The sequence below is a fragment of the Malus sylvestris genome, chromosome 15, assembly GCF_916048215.2.
Source record: "Malus sylvestris chromosome 15, drMalSylv7.2, whole genome shotgun sequence".
NCBI lineage: Eukaryota > Viridiplantae > Streptophyta > Magnoliopsida > Rosales > Rosaceae > Malus > Malus sylvestris.
Window position 1 is genome coordinate 21,742,902 of NC_062274.1, and position 23,261 is coordinate 21,766,162.

At 36.3% G+C, this 23,261-nt stretch overlaps 1 protein-coding gene and 1 long non-coding RNA gene across 7 annotated transcripts; one reads left to right on the top strand and one right to left on the bottom strand.

Moving 5' to 3' along the window:
• Nucleotides 1–473: 473 nt before the first annotated feature.
• On the bottom strand, nt 474–5,802 carry LOC126604801 (U-box domain-containing protein 5-like). Of its 6 annotated transcripts, none has more exons than XR_007616744.1 (7): nt 5,171–5,412; nt 4,376–4,453; nt 3,582–3,767; nt 3,304–3,411; nt 1,728–2,887; nt 678–1,568; nt 474–600 (listed from the first exon to the last, which is right to left on the bottom strand). XR_007616744.1 is itself a non-coding variant. In XM_050272115.1 (7 exons), exons 3-7 carry the CDS (start codon nt 4,430–4,432, stop codon nt 800–802), a joined length of 2,280 nt encoding a protein of 759 aa, XP_050128072.1. In that variant the 5' UTR covers nt 4,433–4,453; nt 5,171–5,309; nt 5,626–5,802; the 3' UTR covers nt 474–799. The 6 variants fall into 6 exon arrangements, 5 of the variants coding, with proteins under 5 accessions (XP_050128072.1, XP_050128073.1, XP_050128071.1 ...); XM_050272115.1 differs by adding an exon at nt 5,626–5,802 and having other exon boundaries at nt 474–1,568; nt 5,171–5,309; XM_050272116.1 differs by adding an exon at nt 5,432–5,579 and having other exon boundaries at nt 474–1,568; nt 5,171–5,309.
• Nucleotides 5,803–12,283: 6,481 nt separating this feature from the next.
• LOC126604803 (uncharacterized) lies at nt 12,284–14,623 on the top strand. Its single transcript, XR_007616745.1, has 3 exons — nt 12,284–12,652; nt 13,127–13,193; nt 14,050–14,623. It is a non-coding gene; the product is annotated as an uncharacterized LOC126604803 (long non-coding RNA).
• Nucleotides 14,624–23,261: the final 8,638 nt, after the last annotated feature.

A 23,261-nucleotide genomic window follows, 5' to 3' on the forward strand; every position in this document is an offset into this window, starting at 1 on the left:
CGGATCGGGTTAACAATCGGGTTGAAAATGCTAGGTGTATATAACCCCATATAAAGCTTGGATTTTAAATACCCACCCTGGGATGCTGGGCATGGAATAGTTCATATCAGAGAGCTGCGCAACGGGCAAAACATTGGATTTTCAACATCTTCCTTCTCAAAACCTATCTGTTCCCATTGAACTTCACCAACACTGCCATTTTATAGCACTTAAACCAGGCAACCACCTGACTTATGCATCTCCAAGTTTCAACTTACCATCAACTGCTTACAACAAACAATGAAGATAAAATTCTGATCCAGCACCCGTGCCTGCACGTAGAAGCTCTGGTTTCTGAAGCCGTCCTGATACGGCTACAAGAGCGTAGCAGGATTGATTTCCCGGCTCCTAATAATTCGTTCGGATGCACATTGTTCATTGGTTTAATGAAACTTTACAGAACCAGGCAAAGTACAATGAGAAAAGGGATTCAATTTTCTGAAGCACATCAAATTACATTCATATTATATATTTTTAATGAGTATGTATACAGCTGCAAAATGGAAGAAGATATATTATGAATGAAGAAAAAAGCTCACGACTTTGCTGAAATCTAGAAACCTGATAAAAAAAAAAAAAAAAACTACATCAAAATTAGTCCATTATTACGAAAACCAGTCACTCCCTACCATATTTACCTGTAACATGAGGATACTTTTCCACACTTTTTAAAACCCACAAAGCGCTCCGGCCTAGAAGCAATGAGTCTTACCGGGCGAAGAGATTTGGAGACGCTGTAAGAAGCAAACCACCAGAGGCTTCATTTCTTCTTTTTCGGCATAAGGGAACTGGGTTTTGTGAACATGGATATTTTCTTTCCAAAGAATCCTGAAGTCTTTGGTGATTTCCTTTCAGTAGAATGATTTACATGGTCTCTGGATGCATCAAGGTCGGCAGATCCAGAGCACTCGTGCTCATTGACATATTTGATATCTCTTAAGAGCCGTAGCACTTCCAATGCGCTTGTCATTGCTCTCTCTGTCCCATTGTTAGATAAATAGACAAGCGATGGGATAACACCCTCGTGCATGACCAACTGACAATATTCATCACGCTGAGAGCATAAAGAAAGGAGGATATCAACAGCATGTTCTTGGTCCTCACTGCTGCCTGTCTCCAGGAGTTCAGCAATAGAAGCAATGCATCCATTACTTGCAGCAATCGAAATCCTGGCCTCTTCAGTATCACACAAATTTTTCAATATAGAAATGCAGACTCCTGAAAGAATGTCATCTTTAAAGAAAGAAACCAATTTTGGTATGCACTGCAAAGATACAATTTTTGAGCAAATGTCCTTATCTAAGGACAAATTACGTAAAATCTTAATGGCTTGTCCTTGTAAATCTTTGCTCTGGGAGTCGAGGAGTTTTAGAATGGATGTAAGTGCACCAGATTCTGAGACCTTAGGCCTGCAATACTGGTGGCCAGACACAACTTCCATTATGGCAAGAACTTCTTCTGTTACCCTTGAATCAAGATAACATGCCAGCAGACTATATGCCTCTTCACATAGATTAGGTATTCCATTTCTACAGTAGGCAGCAAAAACGAAATTAAAAGAATCTAAAAATAACTGCAGTATGGATGCGGACGTTATTGCATAACAGTTTGATGCATAAAACAGTTCACTAGGCCACAACTTAGTCATGCAAGAGTAACGAATTCCCAGCTACAAAATAAAAATTTACCTGTTTTTTCTCACAAAGGTCAGTAATAATTTAAACCCATCCCTCTGCGCTTTTGCATCATTCAGGTCATGTGCATCCCTCAAAAATTTGATGAGAGGTTCAACAAAATTCTTAGATGACATAGCATAGGAAGCTTGAGGATTGCATTTCAAATGGTTCTTGACATCTTCAACAGCCTTGCATTGGGATTCCCATTGGACTTCACCAAGTTCAGATAGAAATTGAGCACCTGTCTCGCATTTTTTAGCATACTGGTATTTCAGAGAATCGTTGTCGTTCTGCACCAAACTCAAGCCATTTTCAATCTTATTGCGTGATGAATCAGAATTGTAACTGGTATCTAAGGACCCAAACGATATACAGCTGAAATCCATTTGTAGGTGTAGATCATTCATAGAACTGCCTAAACTACGAATGGAAGTGGAAGAGGTTTCCCATGAGAGGACTTCTGGTTGCATACTTGGGTCGGGAAGGACAACTCCATACTGTGTACACCACCTTGATATTAACTCCTTCATGTTAATGTTCGGAGTCAATGACAGGTTGGTTAGTTTCATATTAGTTTTTGGGCATGTATCATGACCCTCATCAAACCACTTCTGTATCCACATTTTTTCATATGTTTGACCAGAAGCAATGACAACAGGATCGAACATCATTTTGGAAGATATTCCGCACATAAATTCCTCAGGAGGTCCAGCTCCATGGAACAAGTTACTTTGTGCCTTGGACTCGCCATAACCAACGTGAGGTTCAACTTCAGCATATTGATTAGATTCAAAACAATTTCCAGAATTCTCAGAAGCAAACGTTCCTTGTTGCAGCTCTAAGGCACTCTCTGTTTGCTTTCCCGTTATCAAGCTTCCATACTTCTTCAATAGATACATGAAATAAGTCAAAATTTGCTTTTTCTGAGGGTTACTGTCACCAACTTTTTCTAGCAACTTCCTAATTGATCTTTTCTCAATTAAGATTGCCTTTGATGATGTGATATGGAGCCTCAAGGATGCAATTTGAAAAGCCTTGATTTCAGAATCCTCCCTTGGGTCTGACTGAGAAGGAACATCATGGAGCAATTGTCGGACAACCCTCCCAGCTTCTTCTTCATACGGGTCCAGTTTAAATGTTGAACCTTTAAGATCCTCAGCTATTTGAGACAGCTGCAAATGACATTTCATCATCATCTCAACCAAATAACTGTGACTTAATTGGTATGAACCAACATAGAAGATTAGAAATTAAATGAAAAAGATTAGTGACTTCGAGCCAAGCTAACTTTACTTTTAAACAATAAAACCCAGATCATTAACAAAATATGCTGCCAGAGAAAAAAAAAGAAAAAAAGAAAAGCAAGAAGAATAAGCCTACGACATCAACCTTCAACATTGTTTTGATTGATGTATAATATCTATAAAGGCTTGATGTGAGCAATGATCAATCAAAAAATGATTGTTGTACTGTTCCATGCAGTTCTATGCCCAGCACCCCATCGAAGGGAAGTGGGGTTGTGGAAAAAGGAAATACGAAAAGATGATGAAAACTTTTAGTAGGAAAAAGGGCATGTAAGTTAACAAACCTGCATCACCAACATCACTGGAACCCAGTTCTGAATTTCTCGTACACTTTGCTCCAACAAGTTCCTTGATCCTTGACATCTTGAGACCATCACATCCCCGGTAACTGCCTGCAAGTCAACCATAGAATGGCAGGTAGGTACACAGCTCATATTGGACAAACCGCACTGAGTATTTGACATCAAAAGAAATTTCTTGATTATGCATTTCAACACAGCTAACCCGTAGGCGTTGGGAGTTGGACAAAGCTTCATAAAGAGAGTTTCTCAAAGGTACAAACCAGGTAGAGTTTACTAGACTCGCTGCAATGCTGAAGAAGTAGCTTGGCCTTCTCCATTCCACGATTTAACAAGCATAGAGCCTGTATTCCTGTTGAGCACCGAGGTCGAGCTGCTTCTATTTCTGGAAGTATCCTGGAGATTCTATCAACCAACCTCAGGAGTTCCGTGCACATTAAACGATGAACCTGTTATCATCAATAACAATTATGTAAAAAATCTAACTAATATGACTAAACAATTAAATAAATACACTAGAAAAATTTAAGGACACATAATCTCAAGTCTGAGGTTCCTCAGAGTATCCATTAGAATTACAAGGAAACATGATCGCTGTCACTTTCCTAAATGTATGTCTCAGTTAAATACATCCTAACATCTCCTTTTGTTTTTCCACACAATTGCAGAGATAGCATAAGGGTCATATTCTGTCATCTTGCAGAAAGATCAGTAATCTCGTGGTTTTTCTTGCCCCACTTTTTACATCTGCTAACAGCACCATATTATCTTCCTTAAAAAAATCAGCTATTGGTTGTAAAAATAGAGTCATGCCTTTACCAACGGGACCAGATACCGAAAAAACGACACGCTGTGTATAAATTTGGACTTCATATTTCATACGTCAAATACAAACTAGAACAATTCACAATATCATTAGTTTGAATGAGAAGAGTTGTCTCTTGTTGTAAGTGACAAAAGTTGATCAGACATCGATTCATAACTACATAACGAATCCATCCTCAAAGTTAAACATCCCATATGACCTAAAATAAGAGATTGATTTAGCATATTATACCTTAAAGCAATGAGGTGTCCTCGCTGCCTCCGCCACTTCAGCAGCATCGGTACCCATTCGAGAGAAATTATCTCATATCTGGGCATTCAATAAGAAAAAGACAGTTATTTTCATGTGTTTCTAACATATTATGAAAACAATCTAATATTATGCTAGAGTCACATTTCAATATTCAGCAAACATCAACCCATATGCAAAACGATGAGACTTCGGGCACAAGTTCTGAGCAAACCCCAAATTCAACACTTTACAGTTTTCGTCGTAAATGCTAAACAAGAAAAGTTGAATTCATCAAAAAGTAACACTCAACATAAAAATTAGGTTATAAAGGTTATAACATTTCCATATCAAGAACCATATGCAGAGTCTAGGGGAGCTCTTCACACAAAACCATTTTCACTTGTGTCCACCATAAAAGAATTGCGTACCGGTAACGGAATTCGGGTGCAAAACAATCATCACAGAAAAAATTTGATTAATTCAACTGGGAAATGTTCATGTTTGGATTCATTTCTGCCGCAGAGATTCACATACTAACAATCTTTATTGGGCCAATCATTCTCAGTCAACTGCTGTACCAAAAATTTCCTTTTCTCGCCTAAATTGCTAAATTCTCACAAATCATTTAACTTATGTACATATAAGACACAAATTATTAACTTCAAAAAGAAGAAATAAAAAAAGGGACTCGCCCAGTGAAGCAGAAATAGAAGTATGCTGACAAGCTTCCTCCTCAGTCTTCAGCTAAATTTTGAAAATCCTACAACCCAATTCACATACCACACCAAATATTACCTTCAAACCATTCACCTCTGAGGAACACCTTGAAATCCCCACAAAGTTGTCCAATTTCCAGCAGAATTCAGCTTCTTTCAGTGTTAAGAAGCCTTCCCAGAAATAGAAAGCAAAATAACATACGCTTGGTCTGCACAAACTATTCAGATAAACAAAACCCAGAATTAGATTCCTTTTGGCTAAACCACACCAACCAAAAAAACACCAATCAAATTAAGTAGCTTTTATATCCAAAAATGACCCAGAAAAAAAAATTATTACAATTTACAGAAAGTAAAGCATTGCTGCATGTCAAGCCCCCACAAGAAGGGCAACCAAGTCTTTGCACTAGAAAACGAAAATACTTTAATTAAAAAACCCCAACTTTTGTCTGCTAGTTTTGGAGTTCGAACAATGCTTGGAGTTTTTGTATAATGCAGAGCCTGGGGAGGAGACTCGGGAGAGCAGCAAAATACCAGTCAACGAGCATCAAGCGTTCTCGGTCGTCCACTACCAGAGACAGAGACAGAGCCAGAGAGGAAGAGTCTTCGTCTCCGAATGGGCGAGTAAATGAACGGTGAATTCTTATTAATTATTTCTATCTCGTCACGCGATTAGAGAGACATATAAGAACACCGATCGTGTGAGAGAATATCCTCTTACTTTGTGAAGTACAGTGACCGGTAAGGCTGTAAGCAGTAGTGAAACGTAAAAGGAAGCTGACAATTTCAAATGCGCAGATCATATTAAGAAGGCTTCAAAGGGTCGTCATCATGGACAAGGATTGTCTGCCGTTCACCTGGTGTCCTTTCATGCCTTTCTGTTATGTGGTCACTGTTAAACCACGTCAATATTTTATATTGTTTTTTTATAGATATAATAAGATAAAAATAAATAGTAATATAAAATGTTGACATGGCTTAACCGTGACCATACAAAACGGGAGGGAACAGAAAAGTCACCGGAAGTGGAGGGCAGACAATCCTTATCCCGTCATTACAAGAACAGAAAAGTCTAAATTTTTTTTTAGTAAAATGAAAAAGTCTAAATAAGAAAAGGTCCCAAACCTCATTAATTGTATAACAAAGTAAGTGACTCTTATTTCCAACAAAAAAAAAAAAAAAAGAAAAAATGAGTGACTCTTTATTACAGTAGCAAAAAAGAATTGGATATTTGCATTACGGCGTGGGCTTCCATCTTATCAATGGTTAATCTAACATTTAATTTAAAAATATATATTTTTTTGACAAAAATAATAACAATAATAATATTTGTATAACAAATAACGTTGCCGCTCCCACCAACTTCGGTGGGGTTCACTCCCCCGCCATTTTCCTCGGTTTTTCTATTGCGGTCAATTGAGCAAAAAATATTTGGTCGTCGCTATGTGGTAGTTTTTTAACACCCTCTTATTTTTACACATATTCAATATGATACGAAATGTCGTTATGACAATAAATTTAGGAAAAATTAGAATGTCCTACATATTTTTTATAGTTGTTAGATTAAACATTCATCTCTTTTAAAGATTTGATAAAGGTGCTTCACTCAATTGCCACCTCAATAATTTTCTATTTATATAATTTCCATGTCATTAATTTAAATGCATTTATATAGAGGCATAAGGTAGCTTAGCAACTAATTGCCTATAATATAGGAATTTAATTTCCTCAATCCCCTTCTGCGCATTAAATGACATTTTTTTAATAAAATAAAAAATAATAATTAACTAATTCCTCATTTCCTTATTATCAGTATTTAAAAAAAAAAACTCTTTCTATTAAAATTGTATCAATAAAAAGTCTTCAATACATATTTTTTTCATGTAATATAAAAAAAAAATATACTTAAAACTTATGGTACATTTGAGAACAAAAGTATCGACTTTTGGTACGTTTAGATTTCAAATGTACCGAGAAACCAAATGTACCAAAAATTCAAATGTACCATAAAACTAAATGTACCCATTGTTATGTAACCTTTTTGGTACGTTTAGATTTCAAATATACAGAGAAACCAAATATACCAAAATTTCAAATGTACCATAAAACCAAATGTGCCCATTGTCAGGTAATCCTGTTGGTACGTTTAGATTCCTATTGTACCAAAAGACCAAATGAACAAAAAATCTCAAATGTACCACAAAACAAAATGTCTCTATCAGATAATCCTTTTGGTACATTTACATTCCAAATGTACCAAGAAATACAAAAACTCAAATCCACTATAAAATTAAATGTGTCCATATTATAGGTAACTAGACGTACCTATATAATCAAACAAATCTTTACTATGTGTTCGGTCTTCTAAATAATAAAATTTGACAATTTTGTTTATAAATATTCTACTATATTCACAAAAAAAAATTAAATATTATAACAAACAATAAAAAAATGCATAGAGATGGATAATAAATGCATAAATATAGAGTAATAGGAAAAGAAAACGAAATGCCCAGGAGATGGATAATAAATGCATAAATATAGGGAGAATAGGGAATATGAACTGAAATTAATAACCAAAATTTTAGGAAAATGTTTGATCAAATTTTCAAAATGAGTGTATGTTTAGTCTAAAAAATTAAAAAACGAGGCGCCTATATCAAAATGCCCTATAAATTTACATCAAATAAATTGTTCACGTTTGTGGCAGTCCCATGTTTCAATATGATAAAACACGCTTGGAGCCCGCGATTTCTACTTTTTTTTTTTGGTAAAAGACTGTTTACTACCCTTATGTTTCGTAGTTTTCAACATTTAGTACATCAAGTTTTTTTCGTCTCAAAGTCATACCTCAAGTGTTAATTTTGGGACAGTCTCATACATCCGTTAGTCAAACTGTTAATTCTTCCGTTAAGTGATGACGTGGCACCCATGTGGACAATAACTGGGCACCACATGTCATTAAAGCATCCACGTGGAAATTAAAATTTCAAAATAAAAAATAAAAAAATTGGTCTTCTTCTTCCTCCCCGACATTCCTTTCCTCCTTTATCCCTGCATTCTCTTCTCAAAACGAGTCCCAGGTCCCACAACGAGTCCGAAGATGAGAACCCAAATATGCACCAACCCACCAAACTCTTAGCTCCGATTCAACTCCTCAAGGTGTGGATATATGCACCAACCCACCAAACCCTCACAGAACCCAGATCCCGCAACCACTGGACTCGTTTGATTCAACTCTCAGCTCCGATCCACCATCGTTGACTGATCTCCTCACCATCATATCCAGTACCAGCTTTCAAAGCCATTAACCATGGGTGTGCATGCTGGAGCATTTAACCACAAGGTTAGGAAAAAAGCCGGTCGTCGATGGCGGATATGGTGGCTGCGAAGTAGGCAAGCCGAGTGAAGGGAAGGGACTCGGCGGCAAGGGTTTGGAAGGAACTCGGGATTTGGTGGGTTCGTGCATAGGAAAGAATGGAGGGAGAAGAAGGGAGGGAGCGAAGGACGGACGGACGATTTGGAGGGTTTGGTGGGTTCCTCCCTGATTCTTGTTTTTCTTTTTTTGTTTTGTTTTTCATTCTCATCTTCGCACAGCCAGAGATTCACAAAAGCTGAAGTGAGAAGATTCCAAGATGTTGTTTCTAACCTTTGCGAATTTAGGTACTCCTCCTTGATTATTCAGGCGATTTGGAGAGTGGGTTCAACAATTTAGGGTTATATTTTTCAAATTCTAAAGGTACAAATCTACTAGGTTTTGATCCAAAAGGGTTTTGGTTGGAATCGGTTCAAGAATTTGGTATTTTCAAGTATGGATCTTTTCTTTGTGAACCCAGGTGGAGGAGACCCAAATCTTCCCAATTTTCGAGAAAACTATAAAGTTAAAAGAAAAAAAAATTCAAATAAATTAATATTGGGTTTCTTTTGTGAACCCAAAAAAATTGGGGTCTCTTTCGAGATGAAAGAAAACGGAAATGGAAAAGGAAAATCAAAATGAAAAAGGAAGAAGAAAGGAAGAAAAGAGACAGGAGGGCAGAGAAAAGAAAGGGCCAAGAACTACAACAGCGCCGCTGTGGCAGTGGGTCCAGGATTTGGACACAGAGGATGAGATGTCGTCAATGGCGGAGATGGTGGCTGCGAAGTAGGCAAGCCGAGTGAGGGGAGGGAACTCCGCAGCGAGGATTTGAAAGGAACTCGGGATTTGGTGCGTTCGTGCAGAGAAGAGAATGGAGGGATAAGGGAGGAAGGGAATGTCGGGGAGGAAGAAGAAGACCAATTATTTATTTTTTAATTTTTAATTTCCACGTGGACGCTTTAATGACACGTGACGCCTAATCATTGTCCATATAGGCGCCACATCATCAATTAACGGGATAATTAATAGTTTGACTAACGGATGTATGAGACTGTCCCAAAATTAACACTTTAGGTATGACTCTAAGACGAAAAAAACTTGATGTACTAAATGTTGAAAACCACGAAACATGAGGGTAGTAAATAGTCTTTTACCTTTTTTTTTTTCTTTTTTTTTTCACATTGGGACTCTTCCACGATAAACATTTTTTCCTTTTCAGGGTTTCGCGTTCACTCTTCTTTCAGGTCCAGCCTCTCCATTTCGCCTAAAATTCTCGGAATTCGTTGATAGTTAGAATATATTCTAGATCGGGTCGATTGATTCGAACAAGTAGGTGTAACTGTAGAGTTCTATGACGGCGAACTCAACAGAGTCAGTTATAGCGATCTCGCTACTATGAAAAAATATGATAAACGTGCTCAATTGGGTGAGATTTTTGAATTAGATTGTGCTACTTTGAAATCCGATGGTGTTTAATAACTATCTTTGTAACCCTCTAATGTTTCACTTTATGCTCCTACCTAATATCTGGATATACCAAGAAAGATATATATATCCAGAATTAACGCATTCATCATAGTTAGAAGTGCCAGCTCTGTATCAAGTCATAGTCGTTACTTTAGTAACAACATAACAGAGACAGTCAATCAATATAAATTGATTTGAAATATGATTATTTTTCTCCTAAAAATCTTTTCAATTCCTCTTGAAATTTTATAGCTTAGACCGAAATCAAATTTAATTTGAGTAAAGATGCGAAATCCACCCCCCTTAATTGACTAATTTAGGACCATTGTTCAACAAAGCTTGTTTAGTGGCTTCCTTCGGTTTTTAGTTGATTACAATGTTGTAAACTGATAGTTTTGCTACTAGAAACTATTAATTTTTATTCGTGATGATTTTTTATTGAAATTTTACTTCTTAGAGTTTAGTGTATGATAAAAAAAAATGCTTAGTATATATATGAAGGGCCCCATCTTGAATTCTCACTCCTGCATCCAAATCTCCGGATCGGCCAATGGCCATGTTGTCGTACAGAATAAAGATATATATGTTTAGGAATTAGATCCTCTCCAGATTTTTTTATTGGGGACCTTTGGAATCCATTAATAACAACTATCGTGTGGTGTCAATATTTTTTTTAATTTTTAAATACAAAACGAAGCTGTTTTACTTTTTAAAATATAAAAAAGTATTCAATGGTGGTCGCATGATTTTTGATAATCAGTTGGTATTAATTGATTTTTAGGAACTCTAATGAGAAGATCCGAAGATGATCTAATTCCATATATTTAATGCCGTAGGGATTTGGCTCCAAATTTTAGTTATGATTTCCTTGGCTTTTGGCCTTTGGATTTTGGCTTTTGGGTAGCTTTACTAAAAGCAAAAGGAGCCTCTAAAAGTGAATAAGTAATGACATGTTGGGTTTTTTTTTTTTTTTAATATAGACGTGTAGGGTCTATTTGAAGAGAAATTTTTAGTTGTGACGAGAATATAGATGGTACATCAAGTATTTTTCTGCAAGTGGTGGAAAATTTTAATTTTTAAGTTATTAACATTTTAACACACATAATCCATCATTTATATAAGGACACATAGTGTACCATCTCGTGTGACAGTCATACTGAAAAATCTCTCCTACTTGAAAGCTTAATTACAGAGAAGAAAATTTGAACCCTAGTCCTTATTAAGAACATCTATGCCCATCACGACACAAAGAAGCATGCGTAGAAGAGTTTATAGAAGATATAGAAGATTGTTACGATCAGTCTTCAACTCCAAATTTTATTAAGAAACATTTATGGCTCATCGCAACACAAGGAAGCATCATAAATTGATAAATAGAAGAGTGCTATGATCAGTATTTTCAATCATTTGATGTGTGAAAGTTTGGCATGCATTAAATTATTTATGGTCAAGATTTGCGGGCGATACGACATTTGATGATGCATATGCCACTTCTTGGAAAGAGCATGTGAAGCCAACCTATATTTTTCGAATCACTCGGGGCTGATTTGATATTGTTATATTTTGAAAAAATATTGTTTATGCTGTGTTGTAAAAATAAACTCATTTTTACTACTTCACGTTTTCAACTTTTTTTTACTCAAAACTGTAAAAATAAGTTGTTTTTAAGTATTTACCAAACACCTTTTTGAGCTCATCTTTTTTTTATACTCATTTTTTTTTATAAAATCACCTCAGTACCAAACCAGTACTCAGTCTCATTTGAGCCTAACCCGTGTTAAAAAAAAGTCTTCTAATAATGTTCTCATCTAGATATTTATCTTAAGGTAAATCTTCCCAATCTTCTTAATCTGGTGGGTCAACACTAAATACTGACTGACATTAGTGTTTGTTTTATACAAGAAACAATATAGAAGAACATTTATATAACATCGTGAACCTTTTTATGCGTTTCTCGTTACTACTTGACAAGTGAGTGAAGTAAACGCAAAATAAAGATGGAGAGAATTTACCGTATAATTAGGATTAAATGTTTTGCATTTACATCACTCACTCGTCAAATAACTAATTAACTGGCTAGAGCCGTACGTGAGAGACAAACCTCATGCCATCGTTGTTCTACACCAGTCATGTCACAGCCCGTTCTGAATATTTAATTTCGACGATGTGAATTGACTGTTATACCCTTGGACATGAGTGTTGTGGTGTGTGTTATGCATGTTAGGGGTGGTTCAAACTTGCATTTTTCCTTAATTTTTGGACAAAAATTGGACTAAGTTTATGTGGTTTTGGTTGGTGACGCACGTGGACCACTCACACACACACACCCTTCCTCTCTCTTCTCTCCCTTGCTCTCTCATCTCTCGGACTCACTCTCTCTCTCCTTCCTTCATGTACGGACAACATTAAATCCATAAGAAAACTTGCAGATCAAAGGTTTAAAGAACACTATTGTGTTCCTGAGGTTCATACGAGTTGAATGGTACCATTTTTAGGTAAGAACTCCTTCGAAAACCCTAGTTTCCTCGATCTCCGATTATGGCACTATTCATGCAAATGTAAAATCTTATGTTTTGGGGATTTCAAGCTTATAGGTAGCATAAGGAGGTCCTCACGAGGCTAGGAGTGGTTTGTTGGAAGAGTTTGGATGTCAGAATAGCGAAAACGGCGAGTTGCAGGTTTAACCGGAATATCGATGAGTTTTCCGGCGAATCTCGTGGGATTTAGGTCCTAAAACTGGTATGGGTTTGTTCTAATTGTTCTAAGCTTCATTTTGACATAATTTTTTTGAAATTTGGTTGAATATCGAGTGAGATATCAAGGTTTTAAAATTACCCAGTTTTCGGCGCTGGTGACGGTTGTCGGAGGTTTGAGGTTAGGGATGACGGAATATTCCGTCAACTTTGACGAAATATTCCAACGGCATTAGTTAACTTTAACGAATTCCGTTACTATTTAACGGAATATTCATAACGGCATCACTGTTGCCGTTGGTGTGCCAGGCATGTGCCCGCGCATGGACGGCGAGTCTGGCCGTGCCTTGGCCGGCGCGTGGGTGGTCGGAAAATTTTTCTAAAAATATGGGGATGTTCGTGGAGTTGTGTAGATCACGTTGATATATTCAAAAACTCCATTTGAGCATTGTATGAGAAATTATTAGCTAGTTTTGTCTATGTACTTTAAATAACGTTTTTATAGTTAATTCGCATATAGGTGAGACTTATCCCAAGGACAAGCACGTTCAAGGGCGACTCGGGGGCTACGACCCTTTGACATACCAGTGAGTGGGCTTTTGGTTTTCAGTATATATTTATATACTTGACATTTTCCCAGAAAATATGTTTAAATGAGATTATGCCTTGAATGCCATGCATATGAATTTATATTTCGTATATGAATTGGTATATGATGCATTATATATAATTGTGGTGTTGTGGACACTCAGGTAAGCTCGGTTGAGTTATGTTTAGTTATGTGAATTACCGATGGTGTGATATGTGATTGAATAACGTTGAGCTCATAAAACTGCACCTAGGGTGATTGTGATTTAGCTAGAGATATGGCACAGACCTGTATATTAATGTCACCTCCCGCACCATATGCTCACATTGTATTCAATTTAGGTGCATAGTCTTGTCGTACAGACCTTTACTATGGTTCTGACTCGTAGGTGACTAGCGATTTATTGCCCAGCTGTGATGTGAGAGTAGTATTGAGCATAATTATATTACACCCAGCATTATCGTACAGACCTTTTCATTTGGTTCCGACTCTTGTGCAGTATAGTATCGTATAGGTCATTGTAGTGACTCCGGCTAGATTGACTTATGAGCTATGAATTCACCCGTACAAACTACCACAGGGGTTCTAGCTAATATGTTATATTTCTATGAAGTTATTCTCACCTGAATTACTTACTCTGTTATATCTTGACATGGCACACATATGAATATGATTATGTGAAGCATGAATTGAGTTAATATATTTCATATATATTTATGTATATGCTTATATTCTAATTCTGGGAAAAAATTATACATGTTTTACAGCGAGGGGTTAGAAATGTTGATAAATGAAATGGTTTTGTAAAACATTTGTTTTTGCCCACTCACGTTTTTTGTTTTGTGCCCTTCCAGGTTTTAGGTAAGCTTGTTGTTGCTGGGTACAAGGATTTCGGTGTTCTGACATATTAAAATAATTGTAGGACATCTTATGGTACTGTATAACTAATACTTGTCCTACTGGACTGCACCTAGACTTGTTATGCTCTGATTAGGAGTATTTACTTTTGTATCTTACTCTTAACACTTTCTGTTTATTAGTGCACTCTAGTAGTTTCGTTTTTTTAATTATTCATGTTTCTTATCCTTATTGCTTCCGCATTGTGCACATGGCTACATCACCCTCACGTGACGGCCAACATGCCTTGATCTCGGTCGGAGTGTGTCAAGTCAAGTCTTCGTTGAAAAGCTTATAAATCTTCATCTAATACTAACGAGGTTTCACATTATTCACATTTTTACTTTCTTTTCAGACGTATGTTTTTGAAGTTGAAACAAATTCATGTAAAGAATGCTTTTTTCTTCTTCATGTACATACAATGGTAGTTGGGCAGGGCATATATAATTCAATATAGCACCTCAAATGCAAGAGTAAATGCTCTTTAACTATTTGAGTTGTAATTTTTTTATTACTATAATGTTTTGAATCTCAGTTGATGTGACAAACTTAGAATAATGCTTGTCACATCAAAATTTTGCACTAAATGATGTGACACTAATTAAATTGTACTTTAATTACAGTTGGATTTGATTAATAATTGTAATAAAAATTTATATGATGTAGAATGTGGCACACAATTTGGTATACAAATTTGATGCATGAATTTGGTGTGTGTAGCCAAGCTTTTTGGTTTCATTTGTTTATGTCTGGAGCCAACATCATTAATTTATGGGTGGTGTGACATACATCAAATTCATGTATCAAATTTGTGTACTAAATGATGTGATACATTCTACATAATATAAATTTAAATTTCAACTTGAATAAAAATAAATATTTAAGTGATGACATATTATTTGGTGTAAAAATTTGATATACTTAACATTATTCTTAATTTATTTACAATTTACAAAAATGTTACGCGCCACATAAATTAGTTTTAAAGAATCGGCAAATTTCCAAAATGTTTACTTGTAACAAAAGCTATCGCATATTTTAGTTTTTCTCGAAAGACTAAACCAAGTCTTTTACTAAAAAAATAAAATAAAATAAACCAAGTCTAACAGCTTAAATCAGAAGATCAAGATGCAACAGTTTCTAGCATTATCTTTAAGATAGGTCAACCTCACCTTTCAATTCCATGATTTGAGTATAAAACAGTTGGAGTGTGTTATCTACATACTCCTTTTTATTTCATACATACTATCTTAATTTAGTCGAATCGACTTAATTAAAGAAGATTAAATAACAAAAATTAATAAAAATATGTGAAAAATAAAACAAAATGTGTGGATAGTACAACACAAAAACAGAAATATGCTCTGAAGCAATGAGGCATCGATCGTGCATGATACATAAATGGGTTTGGGCCTTTTTGAGGCCCCAAAAAATGACGTTTTGATATTCAGTTCATGTTTTTAAAGTTTTCTGAAGAAAATATCAAAGAAAAAAAAATTGAATAAAAATGTAGGACCCCATCTTAGGCCTAAAGGGCCACCGTGCATTGCATGCAGATTGAAACCCTAAACGGACTATACCTAAGCATGATTTTCCCGCACATCAATTTTTACAAATGAACTGTTGAGATTTAACTAAATTCGTTTTTTATTTGTTGATAACTAAATCCGTACTTTATTGTCTTTTTAATGCTTAGTAGAACAAAGCTTCTATACCTAATTAAAAGAACCTATATGGTTGTCTAGTCGACCGACTCGATCGGCAATGTTGTAGCAAACATTTCATGGCTCCATAAATCAACACATGCACGCATGCATGCAGGTTGGCTACAGGAGGAAACCAAACCTCGGTTCACCTCAGAACCAAAATCAGCAACTCCAAAAAGCAAAGATATGCATGGTTCGACAAACAGTACCATTGCAGAAGCAAATTTTGATAATTTATATATGGAGTCACTTAGAAGAGCTTTTGGCTTAGTTCTCAGCATGAGCTGCATCATGATGAATCAAGTCAGGCCTCACAACATATATCCTCACAATAATTATGTTGTTGTAAAATCGACGGTGTGTGCAGTGGAATAAATGAAACAAGACATAAAATTTATGAGGTTCCTCTACAGTCAGTGTGATTGGAGTACGTCATCGGGACAATAGTGGTGCTTTCATTATAATTTGGGATAATAGGAGTACAAAGACAACTCTTTATATTATCTCTCTATTCTTCCTCTCTTCTCAGCCATGTTGCTTCTATGCTCATTTGTATCTCTCCTCCTTCTTCACCTTTCATTCATTTTATAAGCAAGGAGAACACTATTCACTTTACAAATTTTCCACAAATGAATAGTGAAAATACTGTGCATAAATAGTAACAAACCATTCATGTGGGCCATCCACATATTATTCACAACACTTCTTCTTGGATGGCCACAAGTCTTCGATTGACTCGTTAAAATCTTGATCTATTTTGGATGCTCCCCCTGATGAGTATCTCCCCCTGATTTCAAATCATTTAGGCTGATCGCTGATCATTCTGCTTCAGTCTCTTAGCAAGAAGAGTTGCCGAAAGAGGTGTTTTACTTGTTGTTAACTTTCTATAGGCTTGTTCTTGAACTGGGCTGGATGGTCTTCTGATTTCCTCCAAAAGTCTGAATTTACTTCATTTATTTGGAGCTAAATTTGATTAAAGGGTGGTGGACACTTGATCTTGAATCAGACTTGTGATCTCTTCAAAGACCTTAGAGACTTGATTTTGTTGCGCTTGTCTCCACATGTTTCAATGTATCATTTTCGCTTGCCTTATCTGTTCCCCTTGCATAAATGGTATTTTCCCTGGTTTTCCCTCATGCATATGTGGCATATTCTCTTGTAGTATTTGTCCACTGATGCAGAAGTGGAATGCAACCCTTACATTTGAATGGTTCATCACTTCTTTGTGACTCATCCATGTGTGGCAGCGGAAGTTTGATTGGAGGTTTCGACATATTGCTTTCTTTATCCTTGTCTTTGCAGGTAAGAACAAGGACAAAGGAAAGGACAAGGAGAAAACATGATATGAGATACTCTTTCTTTCGACCCTGATGATATGAGATACTCTTGCTCTGATGTGACTTGTTTTAAAGAAGTATTCTCGGAGAGGAAGAAAACTGAGTATTTCGAGATGCTTTGTTGAAGATGCATTCTCGGAGATGAGGAAAAATTAGGTATTCTTGCAGGTCTGCCTTGTTATGGAGAACGGAGGTCGACATATATAGAGATTTCCTAAGAGCAAGTAGTGGTGTTCTGCCTTTACTTTTGTCAGCAACTGTGGTGTAATTAGAACAGTAAGATTTACGCGTTTTCAACTTTGTCATATATCTTTGACAAAGTTTCACACGATATCCAAAAAAGATGAGATTGAGTCTGAAAAATGCCAACAAACTTTATTCAGGAAAATCTGGCTTTTGAAATTCGGAGAGCGGTGCCTCTTCGATCTCTGAACAAGTGGCTCAGTTGCCTCTTCTTTTATAGAGACATCAATTGTGTTCAAGAGTATGCTAAAAAAGTTGCTGCTTATAGAAAATTTCCTCTTCTTACACTTCTGAGATTTTATTTGACCTCATTTTTCCTTCATCATTTATGAAAATGGCTTGCCCATTTAACATTTGCTTAGATTTGAGTCTTAGGAGTGATATAAACGAGCAGCGTCATGATAATATATAGCGCCCGTCCTTCTTATCTTCTAATCTCTTACTGTTGGGGACTTTGTGATGAAGAATATCATAACTGCTATTGTGGTAGCTAGGAATCTTCTCACTCCAAAAGATAATAGAATCCTTTCAAAATGGTCTGATAAGTCAGCCGTTCAAGACTCCTTGGTTCTCAGTGTTCAGTGTGCTGGCTTTGTATCCAATATGGGTCAACGCTTACTTGCTCAAACTCGTCAAGTTGAATCATTGATGGTTGAGGTGGCAAGTCTTAAATAATAGATCAGAAGGCTCAAGCATGAGAATAAAATGTTACACGTGCTTGCAAATAATTACTCTACAAGCATGAAAAGAAAGCTCGACCAGCTGCAGGAATCTGAAAGTCAGATTCAAGGTGATCACCAGAGGTTCGTTGCTAGATTCTGAAAGCAACTGATGCCTTCCCCTTCTAGTGTTTTGCTAAGTACTGGGGTGCCACATGATCAATCTCCAGTGCCTCCCCCTTATGGGGTACTGCCGAGCACTAAGGTTTCACATGAGCAACCTTTGTGAAGGCTTCATCCTGTTTGTTTGTTTTAACTCATATGTATGCACATATCTGTAATTTCTCGAAGATATTAATATATAAGCTTTACAATAAAGCATATACTTCACTAAGATGTGGTACTTTTGGACCAAATATCAATTTATCTTTACCCTCACGAAGATAAATGATCATTCTTAGTGTCGACATCATTTGAGTATTCAACTCATAATCTTAAATCCATATGATTCTTTAATATCATAAACATCATGGATAAGATTCGTGTTGGCATATTGTTCGATCTGCAGTTCGAAACAATATTTCTCTCAACACTCTATATTCTTTCTAGACTCTTCGGGAGTTTCAATTTAATATCATCAACTCTTCAGGAGTTCTAATTTAATGTCATTGACTCTTGCAAGAGATTTTAGTATGTTGCAACAATATCATAATGATAGTACTCACTAAGGCAATTTATACCATCCATTGGTATTGAGTACATAATTTCTGCTTTACCCTTCGAGGGCTTACTTCAAGCAATTTGAATCCTTCAGGGATTTTTTACACTTCATGACATATTTTCCTTTGGAATTTACATGTATACTTGAGGGATTTACTTATGGATATATGATGTGGGCGACTCATAACCCTTCGTATATAATTCTCCATTCATATGAACTCGTTTACAAGTTTGTGTCATATCATGTGAGTGTAATTCACTGTATTACAAACGCCTAATATAACCTTCATGGTTCAACATCTTTTGGCTATTTGTATTATATTCAAATATATAGGTCAATTTTTCCACGTTCTTACAAAATTGTAATGGAATTGCCTTTCTCCATTTTGGCCAATAATTTTGTTGATGAAAAAGAACGGGACTCAATATCAACACAGCTCATTGAAGAATTTAGTAGCTACTTATAAAAACCAAAATTACCATTGGTTATCATCAATCCGTGATCCCATATTCTCATGTGCATGCGCAAGCATAAAAACTTTTCATTTCTTTGGACCATTGCCTCTTCAAGGGCATTACACTATCTCTTCCAGGATAGTCATAGTTTAGAGAATGTAGATTATAACCTCCTCTAGAGCGTTATAGAGCTTGGATTTTAATCTTCACTTCTGGGAATTGAGTCATTTGAAACTTATACATCTATCATGCTTCATGCATGAGACATCAATATTCGCATGTATGCAGATTGTCGTATATCCATGTGGTAATTGTCATGCTTCTGGCATGCAACAGTTATGCTTCGGGAATGCAATAGTTTAGGAGTGCCATATTCTTCCTCTTTCGGAAGACAGAATTTTTTTGAGTCTTAGGGTCTGCCTCGCTTTAGGCGTGCAACAGAGAAATCATTTGCAGCCTCATTATTTTTGTCCAACAAGGATATCAATTCTTGTAGGCACATTTGCAACAAATATATGTGATTTCATCACTTTCTTTCATCATTAAATACATCTGGCATTTGATTGATACATCATTGCATCATTCAATTATTCTTACTTCATTTTCATGTTGATTGCTTCGTGAATCAAAATAAGACAAATTCTCTTCGTTCTTCTGGAACAATCTTTTCTCATTATTCTGTTGGAATGATATTTTTTCTTCGTTCTTCTAGAATGATGTTATTTTCTCCCCCTAACGGCGGGAAAATTGTCTTATCAAAATGATAGTCCGCAAACCCCGAGGTAAACATATCCCCAGTCAAGGGTTCCAAAATTGAATGATAGATGGTGTTCAACATCAATGCCTAATCCGCGATGATGCCTCATTTCAGTACGTTGTGATAGTGCAATAGGCACATAGATAACACAACAAAAAACTCGTAAATGTATAATGTTTGGCTAGTTCTCAAACACGAGTTGTACTGAGAACTATTAATGGTTGGTAACATGTCTCAACTGAGTTAATAATGCATCATGCAAAATAGCATGTACCCATGTAAAAACTGGCAATTTTGTTTTCATGAGCAGAGTGCGGGTAATCAATTTCATCCCTTAATAAAGGCTTCTGCTAAACCATTTTGAGTATGGACAATAAAGGCTTCTGTTAAACCATTTTGAGTATAAAGGTAAAGGGAAGTTTAACAATAATCTAGGACAAAGGTATTATAATTCCAAGCCTGTGGTACATGATTTTGCTCTTGGAATTCTTGGGACTCCGTCTTCATTCAACAGTGGTGCATCTTTTTCAAATGTTATCTGTCAGATTTGCTCTAAACAAGGACAGTCTGCTTCAACTTGTAACTTTAGATATGTTGAGCCTGTTGAGCCTTGTCAAAGCTGTGACAGGAAAAATCATATTGCAAGAACTTGCTTCTTTAAGAATAAATCTCCTAATCAAGTCCCACACATGGCAGCCATGAACACCATGTATTCACACTCAGTGCCATCCAATCACATGATGCATTCTGCAATGGCTAACTCTGTACCTTTGTCCACCACCACACAATATTCGCCCGAAGTTTGGCTCACTGATTCTGGGGCCACAAACCATATGACTACTGATATGAGGAATTTGAGCTTGGCATCACCATATCCAATGATTGAAACTGTCCAGACTGCAAATGGGGAAGGTTTGCAAGCGTCTCACATAGGCACCTCTCTCTTGAGGACCTCACATCATCCTTTGAAATTGAATTCAGTTCTTTATGTGCCTAGATTGTCTCATAATCTTTTATCTGTGCATAGATTATGTTTAGACAACAATTGTTTGTTAATATTCGATGCTTTCTCTTTTTGGATCCAGGACAAGGCCAGAGGGAGAATCCTATTCCAAGGAGTATGCAATAATGGACTCTATCCTATACCATCTCTTATACCACATCAATTTTCTTCAACTTAAAAAATCATGGCCTGCTTGGGAAAACTAGTCAATTCAACTCTTTGGCACAACCGATTAGGTCATCTTTCCAACTCAGTTTCTTCTACAATGCATAATAAGTCTAGCATAGTTACTGTACATGATACATCTTCTACAATGTCAAAGTTGTTTAAAGGGGAAATTTAGCAAGTTACATTTTTAGTATGTTCAAACTAGGTTTGTGGTTCCTTTTGAGGTGATACATAGTGATTTGTGGGGTTCGGCACCTTGTCAATCTTTAGATGGGTATAAATACTATGTCCTGTTCACAGATGAATGTAGTAGATTCAGTTGGATTTTTCTCTTAATCAATAAATCAGACCTTTTCTCTACATTTGCCTATTTCTATCATTATGTTTGCACTCAATTTACAACCAAAATAAAAATTATGCAAAGTGATGGAAGATGAGAGTTTATAAGCAAAATGTTTCAAACATTTCTCACTAAACAAGGTGTTTTCCATCAGATTTCTTGTCCCTATACCCCTGAACAAAATGGGTTAGCTGAACGTAAACATAGGCACATTGTAGAAACTTCCCTTACATTGTTGCAAACTGCTCATTTACCTTCATTATTTTGGACTTATACCTGTCATACAACAACCTACTTAATCAATAGAATGCCAACTATTGTTCTTCATAACAAATCACCCTTTGAATTACTATATGATGTTATCCCTAAACTTTCTCACTTAAGGGTATTCAGTTGTTCTTGCTATCCTCTCCTTAAACCATATAATATTTCCAAATTACAACCTAAAACCTCTCGATGCTTATTTTTGGGATATGATCCTCACTATAAAGGGTAAATCTGTTATCATCTGGAAACCAAAAAGACCTACATTTCTAGACATGTCATATTCAATGAACTTGAGTTTCCATTTCCATTCCTATCTGTTTACCTAAAGCTCAGATTATTACTCCCACTCTATTACTTGACAATGCACCACTACCAACTCCAAATCTTCAAAATGTTCTTGTTTCACCAGTTTCAAATTCTAGAGTGCACACTTCATCTACACTTAAAAATACTCTATCTACTAGATCTCAGTCACCTCAAATACATGCACAACCATCTCCAACACATAGTCAATCACCTCAAATGCATACAGAGTCATGTCACAGGTCTATTGAGTCCCCAGATGTATTGCAGACTCCTAGGTCTTATGATACTAATACCCCAACCACACCACAGTCCATTATTGCTGCTCCATCTCCCTCTTCATCAACTCTTGTGGCATTTGAGTTCTGTCCTGAGACTCTCCAAGTAGTTCTTGAGATTCCACCTATGAATCTCCACCTAATGCAGACTCAATCCAAAAGTGGTATTGTGAAGCATAAAGCATTGTATGTATCAGTTTGTGATTCTGGAGGGGTTGATCTTACTACCACAGAGCCTGCAACATATAAGTCATCTATGAAATAACTAGTGTGGCACAAGGCTATGAATGAAAAGATTGCAGCTTTACATTCTCAAAGAACCTGGAGTCTAGTGGATCTTCTACACAATAAGAATCTTGTTGGTTGCAAGTGGGTATTTAAAATCAAGAGGAATTCTGATGGGACAATATCGAGGTATAAAGCGAGACTTGTTGCAAAAGGGTTTAATCAGGAGCATGGACTCGACTATGGGGAAACATTCAGTCCGGTTGTTAAACCAACCATTATCAGGTTAGTGTTAGCTTTAACAGCTCATCATGATTGGCCTCTACATCAATTAGATGTAAAAAAAGCCTTCCTTCATGACATTTTACAAGAAGAAGTTTATATGACCCAACCTCCGGGATTTGAAGATCATAATCATCATTTTAAAGTCTGTAAATTACACAAGTCTCTCTATGGACTCAAGCAAGCCCCAAGGGCTTAGAATGACAGGTTCACAAGCTTTCTGCCTAAATTGGGGTTCCATAATACATATGTTGATTCATCAATCTTTGTAAAGAGTTCTGGTTCTTCACTTGTGATTCTGTTGCTATACTTAGATGTCATTATAATTACTGGAAATGCCACTGAGATGATTGCACAAGTTATTGCAGATTTAACAAATGAATTTGATCTCAAAGATCTGGGGTCTCTCCATTATTTTCTTGGGA

Excerpts from the sequence above, each read along its gene's own strand:
- LOC126604801 (XM_050272115.1), bottom strand. The coding sequence starts at position 4,432 with ATGGGTACCGATGCTGCTGAAGTGGCGGAGGCAGCGAGGACACCTCAT. Across the intron at positions 3,768-4,375 it reads GGACACCTCATTGCTTTAAG|GTTCATCGTTTAATGTGCAC; the intron begins GTATAATATGCT and ends TGATGATAACAG. Across the intron at positions 1,569-1,727 it reads ACCTTTGTGAGAAAAAACAG|AAATGGAATACCTAATCTAT; the intron begins GTAAATTTTTAT and ends TGCCTACTGTAG.